The 12,114-nt window shown below is 38.9% G+C and overlaps 2 protein-coding genes across 3 annotated transcripts in view; both read left to right on the forward strand.

The window, feature by feature from the left end:
- Window positions 1-134: 134 nt before the first annotated feature.
- lsm1 (LSM1, U6 small nuclear RNA associated) lies at window positions 135-3,925 on the forward strand. Its single transcript, XM_041787988.1, has 4 exons — window positions 135-305; window positions 438-506; window positions 695-810; window positions 3,328-3,925. The coding sequence occupies exons 1-4, from the start codon at window positions 260-262 to the stop codon at window positions 3,496-3,498; spliced, it is 402 nt and encodes a 133-aa protein (XP_041643922.1). The 5' UTR covers window positions 135-259; the 3' UTR covers window positions 3,499-3,925.
- Window positions 3,926-6,273: 2,348 nt separating this feature from the next.
- Window positions 6,274-12,114, forward strand: part of grk5l (G protein-coupled receptor kinase 5 like) — a 55,546-nt gene continuing 49,705 nt past the window's right edge. Inside the window, exon 1 of one of the 2 annotated variants that reach the window (XM_041787213.1) lies at window positions 6,274-6,479. In XM_041787213.1, coding sequence (XP_041643147.1) covers window positions 6,443-6,479 — 37 coding nt within the window. In that variant the 5' untranslated portion in view covers window positions 6,274-6,442. Of the gene's footprint in view, window positions 6,480-10,177; window positions 10,643-12,114 lie in introns of those variants that run through there. The other variant, XM_041787211.1, reaches the window with a different exon arrangement.

Here is a 12,114-nt window from a genome sequence, read left to right on the forward strand (position 1 = left end):
TGTATTTTTAAGGCACTATACGTCTTTGATCTTAAAATGAATAAAGATACATTCTTCGTGCAGCAGTTGTAAAAATAAAAAATCACTGATAAAAAGTTAAATTACAGTGTGGTGCTCAAAGGGTTAAACGTTCACAGGAAGTTTACCCGTGGCGTGTATAAAGACGCTTCCTGTGTTCTTCTTACAAGAAACAATTTTTGAAACATTCATGGCGTGACGTTACATTAATATACACTAAGCAAATAAACAGCAATCCAAGATGAACTACGTACCAGGAACGGCGAGCCTCATTGACGATATCGACAGTGAGTATGAAAGAAGCATCGTGTCTCTTATAAAGAGGGGGAAAATCGTGTCAAGATGCGGCATGGTGTCTGACTAACTCTATATCGATCAATATTGTAATTCAACGTCTCTATGTTGATTGTGTCATGCAGAGAAGCACCTGGTCCTGCTCCGAGATGGCAGAACATTGATCGGTTTCCTCAGAAGCATTGATCAGTTTGGTATATCTGATTTAATTTACCTACCACTTTCTTACTCACTAGGATGCAAAACCCAAGCCTAATATTCAGCCAAGTCAGCTGTGGCTTAGTTAAAATCTATACTATCCAACCACCCGATTATTTTCTTTGATTTTACAGTGCGACACTACATATGTTTTTGATCTAACCTGGTTCTCTTTTTCCTGCAGCCAATTTAGTTTTCCATCAGACAGTTGAACGCATCCACGTCGGGAAAAAATTTGGTGACATCCCCAGAGGAATATTTATTGTGAGAGGAGAGAATGTGGTTCTACTTGGAGAGATAGTAAGTAAAAATGTCCTCTCAATGATGTACTGAATGATATGAGTAGCTGAGATGATGCATATTAAGGCTTTAGGAACACTTGATGATCATTACCGCTATAAATATTAAGTTACTCTCATTATTCACATAATTCTCTGGTCCCTATAATAATTATTCTAAGTTGATTAAAGAAAATAATTTAAAGCTGTATACTTTAGGTTTGGACAAGATGTTATCCAATGAATACAGAACAGCACCAATATAACTTTACACAAAGTGTGCCACTATGCCCTAGCCAGGTGAATACAGAGAGTTAACACTGCACATCACAAAACAAGCCCTTGTATAACTCGCTCTACTATAGATTAAAATATACAAATAAATATTATTCAAACTAAGCAGCTCGTCTGTGGTAACCACTGACACAAGCAGGTGTGTTTGAGTTAAGTTGTGCCACTACTAAATATCGACAGTGCTGTGATTATGTGTGGCTCTCTGCCTGTGGCTTCATGCCTTTGACCAAATCACAACATCTTAATCTTGAGTGTGATATTGATTAATTCACAGCTGTTATGCAGAGTGAGTGTATCTTGTCAATTTGGTGATTTAATTTTCTTCATCCTGTATATTTTGTGCCATGGCTAAGACAATATTGGACCTTGGACGATTGCATCTCAAAATATTAGAATATCATTTAAAAGTTGTCCTGTGATTTACATCAGAATGTTCAATTTCCATATATTCTACAATGATCTCATACAAAGTGAAATATTTCAAGACTTTTTTTGTTCAAATCTTGATTATTACAGCTTACAGCTCACAAAAAAATTGCAATCTCAAAAAATTAGAATATCACAAAACATCAATCCAAAAAAGGATCACTAAAGAGAAATGTTAACCTTCTGGAAAAGTATGCTCATTTCTGCACTTGGTCATTGGTCGGAACTCCTTTTTTCACAAATTACTGCAACTGTGCACGTGGTATGGAGCCAAACAATATGTGACACTGCTGGGATGTTGTGAAGCCCAGGTTGCTCTGATAGCAGCCTTCAGTTCATCTTTATTCTTATTTATGGTGTCTCTCATCTTCCTCTTGGCAACTCCCCAGAGGTTCTCTACAGGGTTCAGGTCAGGCCAGTTGACTGGCCAGTCACAGTAATAACATGGTCAGCACAACAGTTTCTGGTAGTGCTGCTGGAAAAGGAAATCAGTTTCTCCATAAAGCTTCTCAGCAGGTGGAAGCATGAGGGGCTCTAAAATCTCCTGGTAGACGACTGACAGCACTGACTCTGGACCAACACCAGCAGATAGCATGGTACCCAAACCATCACTTTGCACTGGACGTCAAGCACATTGGATTCTGTGCCTCTCTGATCTTCCTCCAGACTGTGGGACCTCAATTTTCCAATGAAATGCAAAATGTACTTTCATCTGACAACAGGACTTTGGACCATAGCAACAGTCAATTTCTTTTTCTCCTTAGCTCAGGTGAGCTGATGACATCTGTGGTCATCAGCCTCAGTCCACTTCTTGCACTTCTTGTGAAGCTCCTCTAAGTTTTTGAATCCAACATTCCTCTAAAGGTTATACTCATTCCGGTTGCTTGTGCACATTTCTTACCTCACTTTTCCCTTCCAGTCAACTTTCTATGAATATGCTTTGATACAGCCTCCAAGAACAGCCTGCTCTTTCAAAAGGCCCTCTGCGGCTTCTTCTCCTTGTGGAGGATGATGATTATAGTCTTCTGGACATTCTTCAAGTCAGCAGTCTTCCCCATGATTGTAGTTGTGTATACTGAAACAAAGTGAGAGAATGAAGGCTCAGGAAACATTTGTAAGATTGGAGTTTTCTACAATTTTCTAATATTTTGAGGTGGTGGATTTTTTTTTTTTTTTTTTTTTTTTTTTTTTTTTTGGCACTGTAAGCTGTATTCATCAATATTAAAATGAAAAAAAATCTTGAAATATTTCAGTTTGTTTGAGATTAATCTTGAATATATTGAAAATTTAACTTTCTTAAGTCAATCACAGGAAAATTACTTTTATATTATATTCTATTTTTTTAAATGCCCCTGTAGATTTGTACTCAAGGCAAACATAACCCACACACCCAGGCTGCATCTCCCTCCACGAGTTAGCGTCATGCAGTTACGTACAAAGCCGTATTTTGACAGCAGTGCAGCCTCGACAGCCAAAGGCAATACAACATGCTGAGTGAGCAGGTTATGTCATATAACATAAGAAAGGATGCATAGATCTAGACCCAATAGCAGCTGATTGTTACTGATTTTCAAATCAAACACAACATTAAGCCATTGATAAGATCACTACATGAAAATATTTAAATTTAATGCTTATATTGAAAGTGTCCGACGCTGAAAATTTACAGTTCATCAGCAGTGTAAGCAGTTTGGTTAGAGTAAAAATACCTATTTGTGCTCCTTATAGGCTACAAATTTAAAGTGTATCACTGATTATTAACAAACATGAGTTTTAAAAACTGGAGACTAGTTAAATTTTAATCTTCCTATCTCTGTAGGATGTGGATAAGCCCTGCGACACTCTTCTGCAGCAGGTTTCTATTGAAGAGATTCTGGAGGAGCAACGGTTGCAGCAGCAAGCCAAACAGGAGACGGAGAAAGTGAAAATGCAGGTCCTGAAGGACCGAGGCCTTTCCATCCCCAAAGCTGATAATTTAGACGAGTACTAACGCCATGAGGCCTCTGTTTTGTTTTGTTTTTGGGACTGGGATGTTTTATTTTGGAGATGAGTTTGAGAGAACATGAGTGTGTTTAATTTTTTTATTGGTTAAAGGCTACATCATGTTTAGCCTGAATACTGTAACTTACTGTACAAATTTAATTTGAACTTTAAGAAGAAAAGAAATGATTGTCACTCTCAGTTTTGCAGAACATGACAGCAAAATGACGACAAAAGAATTTATATGAGATCAAACAAGTTAGCATTTATTTTACAGAAGCACTTTCTACTAATATGGCAAGTCTTATGATATGGAAATATGTGAGCCTGCTATTGTAAACAATAGCTCTATTAAAGAGTTTAGTTTTCCATTACTACATGACAGTTCTGTTTTTATTAACTGCTTTTCTGTTTAATGTATTAAAGGCTGGAATATCTGCAACTATTTCCTTTTTTCCTTTTCACATCAAACTTGATTGTTTAATGCAATATGTGATCAAATTAATCTACGTGATATAATTTGGGCAGAGTATGAGCTTATCTCGTGTGCTGTTTATAAAGATGAAGAGTACTCCGCAGTCCTCGATCCTAAATGCTCCATCGGTCAGTCACTCGCTGGTTGGTAATCGTTTGGCTGGATACAGTGAGTTAATGTTAAACAGCTGCTCAACAGGCGGCTGGGTGATGCTTCAGTCCGTCCTTTACAACCTCTGCAGCTCAGCTGGATGTTGTTAGACTCTTTAATGAGCTATGATGTGCACCAGCCCACAGCACAGATTCAATACATGATTATTTTTTCAGATAAAACTACAGCAACCTGCAAAAGGGGGAAAACGGTTCCCAGTAAAATGTCGAATACTGGAAAGTTGCGGAAGTGAAACTTCCGGGTAATTTTCAAAATAAAAGCAGCCACAAAATCAATGTTACAACAACAGGAGAAACATTTTAAATACGTCACTTTCTCATTAATAAATGAGCCACATTTACCCTACAGGTAATCATATTGTTTCTACGCGGACGTCTAGCTATTACTATAAATGTAAATAATAATAATGGACACTCTAAATGCATTAGCCTCCACTGCAAGTCTATAATTGTCAAATGATATGTAGGCTACAGCCCTGAGTTGACATGAATCCATAGATTGGATAGGCATTATCTTGAGATAATGAGGCCATTTCTGTTGTTGTAAGCATGTTGTCTGTGATAGTCATTTGAAATTGTTTTTTCAAAATCCTGAGAAATTATCATCACGGGGAAACCAGCTTTTCTATCCCAAGATGAGCTAACCTTTTTTATCCAGATAGCAACAAAAAAAAATTACATTTTATCGTGGGAAAACAGGGAAAAGAAAGGATTTAAAGTTGTTTGTCCACACAGGGCTTCTGTAGCTGTGCATAAGAACAATGACAAAATAATTAAAGGAAGTATCATGCAGGGGAGGTTAGAAGCTAAAAAGACTTGACAAGAAACCTCCCCCTGATATAACAATAGTTACTCTAGGCAGCAATGCAGGTTAGCTAAAGAAAAACAAAACAATAAAAAACAAAAACAAACAAACAATAACAAGGAAGTATACAATTACATGGTATGAAATAATTAAATCAGATCTAAGATCTGTTGCACAAAACCATCACAGTAAAGAGCTCTTTAATTGTTTTTTGAATGATGTTAATGTAGATGCTGACTGTAGAGTGATAGTTTGTTCAAAAGAGATGGTCCTCTGTATTTTAATGTGGATTGGTTAAGGGATGTCCGACAGAAAGGAAGGTGAAAGTCCTTTGAATGTCTTGTATAATGTGAATTAATCTCTGAGGTGGACTTGAAAAAAAATTTGGAAAAGTGCTGGGTAGATCTTGATTCAAGTGTACATATCTATACATAAACAGGTTTGAAATTTGTTCAAATTAGAATTGGATAAGAGTTTGTATTTTCTAAAAAGAGGGGCAGATGAGTCACATCTTTTAGTAAAAATGATAAGTCTTAAAAATTTCATCTGAATTAATAAAATCTTCTGTAAATAAGTGGGACAAGTGGCACAGCATTACAGAACATAAGATATGGATAAATTAAACTGTAATGAAATGTTAAAATACAAGAGTGATTTATCAGTGAACGAACTCTACTCATAATACCAATGGACTTCATTTTTATTCGCACACAAAATCAATATGATGCTTCCATATTAATTTTTCATCCACCATGAAGAACACTTTCTGATCTGCATATGCTCCAGGTAGGAAAAAACACTGCTGGAATAAAAAAGTATAGCAATACATATTTATTACAGCAGTTTAAAATCATGGGTATGGGTAAAGTCCAGTGTTACAGATCCTCATCTGGGATTTTATTTATTTATTTATTTTTTTGTGGCAAGTGAATGTGATGGAGCATTCTTTTTTAAAGACAAAGGGAATGGAATACGTTTTGTCTAAAGAGAGTTACTGATTTATTCAATGTATAATAATACTCATATTTGAATACCTACATTGTTAATAAGAAAGCTATACCACCAGAGGGCGATGTTTTCCCTGCTCTACATATTATTATTTTACTCTGCATTTGATTTCAACATGATTGATATTATCGCTTACGTATGTTCTGTGAAAATATAAAGAAGAAATCAAGCATTTGCACGATACCTAGAATAGGTTTTGACATCCACTTTTAGGCCTATTATCATCCAATGCAAGATACCCCACAGGTGTTATTAATTGTCCGCTTAATTAGACCCACAGTTATGTCCAGTTTGTGACTGGATAATGAAACAATGAAATACGTTTTTGTGAAAGTCGGGACAAGACACTTTATCAGAGACACCACAATGCATTTGTTTGACGGTTAAATGAGTCCCATAACCTCTGCTTCATCAGAGAAACTACATTTACGCGTTTACATTTTAATTTAGTCACCACTTGCACATGTCATAAACGAGGTAGGCTACATTAGCATGCATGCTGAGGCCTAGACAGGAGGGTGGCAACAATGTGGGTAAGTGCCAAAAAAAGCGTTATTTGTACGCATTTTAAATCCCATTATTGTGATTTTATCTATCTCAGTGGTCCTTTAGGGTCATGTTTTGGTTTTGTTTTTTTGGGTTTTTTTTGGTGGTGGTGGGGGGTCCTCTTGTATCTTTAGGCTAATCTAGTAGTAGCTTTTGTGTGTATCTCTATATTATTTATGTATACACACTTGCATAATTTCTGTGCTTTTACAGTCATTGAATTGCAGCACTTTTTAGCAACTCTGATATTTGAGGCTTAGGTAAAGGCTACCTGACTTTTGCGTGTTTTTAGGTTGTCTGTTGGCCTTACTTTGTTCACCAGGCCATTCTTGCAAACATGAAAAGGCTTGGGAGATTTTCATCAAACATTGAATAAATACTTGATTCAAGGATGGACCATTAAGAATTTGGAGTGGAGAGGCCAAGGTCAATGGGTCTCATGTTAATCCTTGCTTGAGAAGGTAAAATATTCTCAGAGGTATTCTCTTCAGTTTTTACAAATGTCGACTCAGACTCAAGATGAACTTTAGAGGTCACAGGTCATTCCTTTCGGTCCATGTAAGTACACCTTGTTTGTGAATTTGATATCTGAAGAACATAGAATTAAACTGCCATATAAACAACCCCATTCCTTCTTTTAGGCCCACCACCACTGAACTTTCACCATCCAGCATGTATCTGCACCGCAGAGGCACATACAGGTGCATCGAAAACATTTACAATATCATGATTTTTTTCCCTGTGGTTTAATTCAATATGGGAAACTTCTATATATCCTAGATTCATCACATACAAAATGAAAGTCTTATTTTGTTTGAATTTTGATCATTACGGCTTACAGCTCATAAAATAATTTACAGAAAAATCCACTATCTCAAAATATTAGGATATCACAAAACTTATAAGTTATGGTAAACTGGATCCCAAAAAGCAGAAACTTGACTCCAATTAAAAAAACGGTAAGAAGGTTTATTTTCAAAAAGACAACAAAAAAGGAGACAGCAGAGACAGGGAGCAGGCTGGCTCATAGAAGCTCGAAGACAAAGAACTTGAGGAAAACACTGGAAAAAAAAGAGCCAGCAGCAAGGCACACCAGGCCTAAAACAAGGAGATACACTGGTGAGAATTAACAAGGTTTCAATAAGCAAAAACACTTGCTAGTGTAGAGCGCACTGCCGAACAAGATGGATATATCTGGCAGAGTAGTGGAGTGAAGACCAGGCTTTTATGTCAGAGAAGATGAGCTGAACAACAGAAACAACACAACAAAAAACAAAGTTAAAGCAGAACCATCACAAAACATCAGTTTAATCAGGATTTATATCACAGAAAGTTTGACCTCTGGAAAACTCGGCTCATTTATGCACTCAGAAATTGATTGGGGCGTCTTTTGCATAAATTACTGCATCTATGCACATGGCATGGAGCCAATCAGTCTGTGGCACTGCTTGGTTGGTAGGAAGCCCAGTTTGCTCTGATAGCAGCCAAACTATCACTGACTGTAAGAACTTCACATTGTATTTCAATCACCTTGGATTCTGTGCCTCTCTGATCTTCCTCCAGACTCTGGGACCTCAATTTTCCAATGAAATGCAAAATTTAGTTTGTAGCCCATTTCCTGGACTTGTCTGTGTGGTGGCTCTTGATACAACAGCTCCAGCCTCGGTCCGCTCCTTGTATCTGCCTTGACCTTTTGACCTTCTGTGGTTTACCCTCCTTGTGGAGGATGACAATGATAGTCTTCTGGACATTTGTCAAGTCAACAGTCTTCCCAATGATTGTGGTTGTTCGCACTGAACCAGAGTAAGAGAATGAAGGCTCAGGAAACCTTTTCAAATTAGACATTTCCACAATATTCTGATATTTTGAGATAGTGGATTTTTGATTTTTATGAGCTGTGAGCCATAATTATCAAGATTTAAACAGAAAAACTGGCTTGAAATGTTTCTTTTTATTTCAGATGAATCTAATATATATGGAAAATTAGCTTTCTCCATTAAAATGGTGCAAAATGAACTTCTACTTGATATTCTGTTGTTTTTAGATGCACCTGTATCTGCCAAGAGGTAGTTCTAGTATTACATCTCTTTTTGTTCTTCATCTCCAGTGCTTGTTCTGATGTACATTATCTATCTCTGCTTTCCTCTTCCTCTCTTTTCACACTTTAATCTGTCTTTCTATTTTCTCACGCGTTCTCTTTGCAGATTCACATGTAAAGTCAGCTCCAGAAATAGCTGTCTTTATGTGGTTGGTAACTATGAGTCGTGCTAGGGTAGGTAGTATCAGCATTGGCACTTCTACAGCTTGTAGGTACAGAGCCTTGGCCTGTCGAAGGTGGCAGTGCTGTTTGAGCATTGAAGGGGTATTGAAAACCAGTACCGACATGGTACCCGTACCAATACATCCAATACCTTCTGGACCAAATTACAACACAGATAACAATACTTTATTTTGATACCCTGCCACCCAATGAAAGGCAAGAAATGATTATGGAATATGTGTGATTAATGTGTTAAGTTACGCCAGTTTTCTTTTGTATCCCATGTTTGACTTATAAAGATTCTGCAAATCATTTATGATGCCCAGACAGCTTTTATTCTCCTGCTAAATTCCAACAAACATTTTTCACCTAAAAGTATCGATTCAGGCACCATTTAGGTACTGGCATGGTATAAAAAGTATCGATTTAGCACCAGTATCAGAAAGAACCCAACCCTAGCACAGAGAGGTTCCCACTTGTCAACCCTGGCTTCTTGCTGCCCATCCATCGGTCTGTGTGGTTGACTTGTGTGTAATGCGGAGCAATTAATTAAGTTTGAGTTTTAGCTTTCCACTATCATGAAAACAAGATAATCATGATTAAATGATAACCTTGCTACATGCAGTGTGTCCATATAGTTTTTGTCTTGTGGTAGAGTTTCAGCATTTTCTGTTAAACTTTGACCATTAAAGTAATTATTTTTGTAGATTAACTGTTATTAAATACATCGTTGTTATTATTAAATTTAGTTTATTTATTTAAATGTATTGCTTTTTTCAAGGGTTAAGAGTATCCTAGTTCAGTAAGTGCATGTGATGCAGATGTTATAAAATCAACCAGCACTTGTGTTTTATAGTCATGATCTTAGTACCAGGCAAAATAACTGGAATTATGATTGCCATACTCCAGCAGCCCTTGTGGTGTTTGTGTGGTGACAGTATGAAGGACTTAGGGGTATCTACACTGAGCACTTCCTCACTGGAGAATGAGTATGTTGTGTTTACTGTAGATCTTTAATGTATATTATTTAGCCTAAAAAAACAGGCACACAAACCAGAGGTTTTGGACAAGATGACTCCTGATCCCTTGAGCCTCTGGAGTGTTGCCTGGTTGGCCCGTTCAGTAATCTGCCTCTAAATCTAATCTTTCAGCTATGTATAAACATGAACATAGGAAGACCTTTCAGGAGCAATAACAGCTTCAACAAAAGGACACAGAAATATAATATGTCTAGACTAGCTGGTGCATGAGTATTTCTATTGTGCAACAGGCGCTGCAGGAAAAATGCTAGCAGTTTGCTTTTACTTTGCTGAAAGCTTCAGCTCATTTCCGGTGGAGTTGCGTGTGTCGCGTGCTTGACGCAGATGTGCCAGAGAGGCCCAGCCCATTTTGATTACGCACCAACCGGGGAGGGGGGCGCGCTGATGTCCTCTCTGGTGCGCTCAGCCAACCCCTGCTGCTGTAATGTAAAGCTGGTAGTATCCTGGTGTTCCGCTGTAAAGAATCCGTTGAAAGGACCCGGTTTGAAAACATCGCTGCCCTGTGACTTGAATATTTTACTGCATCGGAGGAAACCCGCAGCCTAATTACGCATGGAACGGTTATGGGGGGACTGGAGTAGAAATGCAGCGCTGCACTTCCAGCTCACAACAAGAACCATGCCCAGCTTACATTGCAAGACAACCTATGACATCCTGTTTTATCCAACGCGACTTTGATGTGAGTGAAAACCGCTCGCACAGCGACGAGGAGTGAAGAGAAACCCCACCGAACAAGCCGACGGACGTTCCTGCTGCGGGCGCTTGTGTACCGAAAACCTCTGTTTTTAGGATTTTTTGATGGAGCTGGAGAACATTGTAGCCAACACTGTACTGCTCAAAGCAAGAGAGGGTAAGTTGACACATAAAGATGCTTAAAGTGAACAAGACGTGGGCTTGGATGTGACACATTTTGCGCTCGAAATGCAGAAGAGGTGGGAATAATCGTAGTGATGACGGCAGTAGGTAGCCTGCGGACTGTACGTCTCAGCAGGTAAACCCTACAGATGCAACAGAGCAGGAGGGTCTTATGCAATATCACAGCCTACATGAACACGTCTCAATGAGCGTGATTCAATCAACCTCAATTTGATCTTTAGGATCAGTAGATTGTCGCTGATTTTGACAGATCAGACGCGTTCCCCCCCACATATGCAAGAGGTGGTGGGGGTATCTGCCTCCTACATCCGCTTTCGCTGTCTGTGCAAATGAATGCGCTCTTTCGCAACATTATACATGCTGAGGCACACACTGAGACAGGGGATAACTCTTTTCACAGAGGCAATAAATGAGTGTAGGCTGGCTGGCATTTACACGGTGATCTGATGACGTGACTAGTGTTGAAATCAATGTAAGAGGCCTGTACACAGAGAGACTGCTATCAGTGCAGAAACGGTGCTGTGTCTGGGAGGCCAGATGCGGTTAGGCTGCATAGTTTGAAATAAATGGCTGGAAAGTGTCATTAACAGCTTTTTAAGGGCCTACAGGTACATAAAACACAGTTAGACCTCTTCTCTTCATGTCTTCTGAGGGATCCTGGGCAGGTTTAGGTACCAAATTCTCCACCTGCATATTTCCTTGAAAAGCTGTTCCCATGCCAAGCTTGGGTTTCCCAGGATGAATGGTGTAATTTTAACAAGCTCTAATTCTAGGTAGCTCCAGTCTTGTGGTGTGTCAAACATGTACACACTCACAATTGAATCCACATGTTTGATTGCAGGGAGTGCGTGGTTTCATGTGTCTCGGTGGAGTTGCAGAGTGACGCAGGAGAAGACTGGCAGCTCCTTCCATTTATCTCACAATGATGACATACTTTATGAAACAAGCTGCAGAGAGCTTTAATGGGAATTAATGGAATAACCAAGTGAACCAGGAAGCTGATATGCTGTCAAGCCCTGTACGCAAGACGCACTCGCCTGTGGGTCAATCTGGATGCTTGTTTTATGTGAGCAGAGCACGACTGGGCCAGCTGAATTAAGCCTCATGAATTAATAAGAGCAACTAATGACCCATGACAGATCTTGCTTGTCCCAGCTGCTCTATTGGTGCTCATCCAGGGCCTGCACCGACTGTGTGTGGGAGAGAAAAGGGCCTTTTACAGCCTCACATTAAAGGATGAGATGGCTCTTTGAGTTGATGGCTAAGGCACAACTTTCTCAGCAGCCTGATAAATGGCCCTACAAACCCAGACAGCAGAGCAACAGTCGAGTTGTTGCCCCGCACACGTTGGAACATGTTTCAGATTGTTGTGAGTGTGTTACTGGTTTTGTGTTCTTTCAGCCGACTTGATCATGGGGTTTTATCTTACAGGCCCCGTGCCAGAGA

The sequence above is a fragment of the Cheilinus undulatus genome, linkage group 5, assembly GCF_018320785.1.
Source record: "Cheilinus undulatus linkage group 5, ASM1832078v1, whole genome shotgun sequence".
Lineage (NCBI taxonomy): Eukaryota > Metazoa > Chordata > Actinopteri > Labriformes > Labridae > Cheilinus > Cheilinus undulatus.

Bases quoted from the DNA above. Each gene is read 5' to 3' on its own strand.
- lsm1 (XM_041787988.1), top strand. From the start codon at position 260: ATGAACTACGTACCAGGAACGGCGAGCCTCATTGACGATATCGACA. The intron at 306-437 runs GTGAGTATGAAA...TGTGTCATGCAG, and splicing joins CCTCATTGACGATATCGACA to AGAAGCACCTGGTCCTGCTC. The intron at 507-694 runs GTATATCTGATT...TTTTTCCTGCAG, and splicing joins CAGAAGCATTGATCAGTTTG to CCAATTTAGTTTTCCATCAG.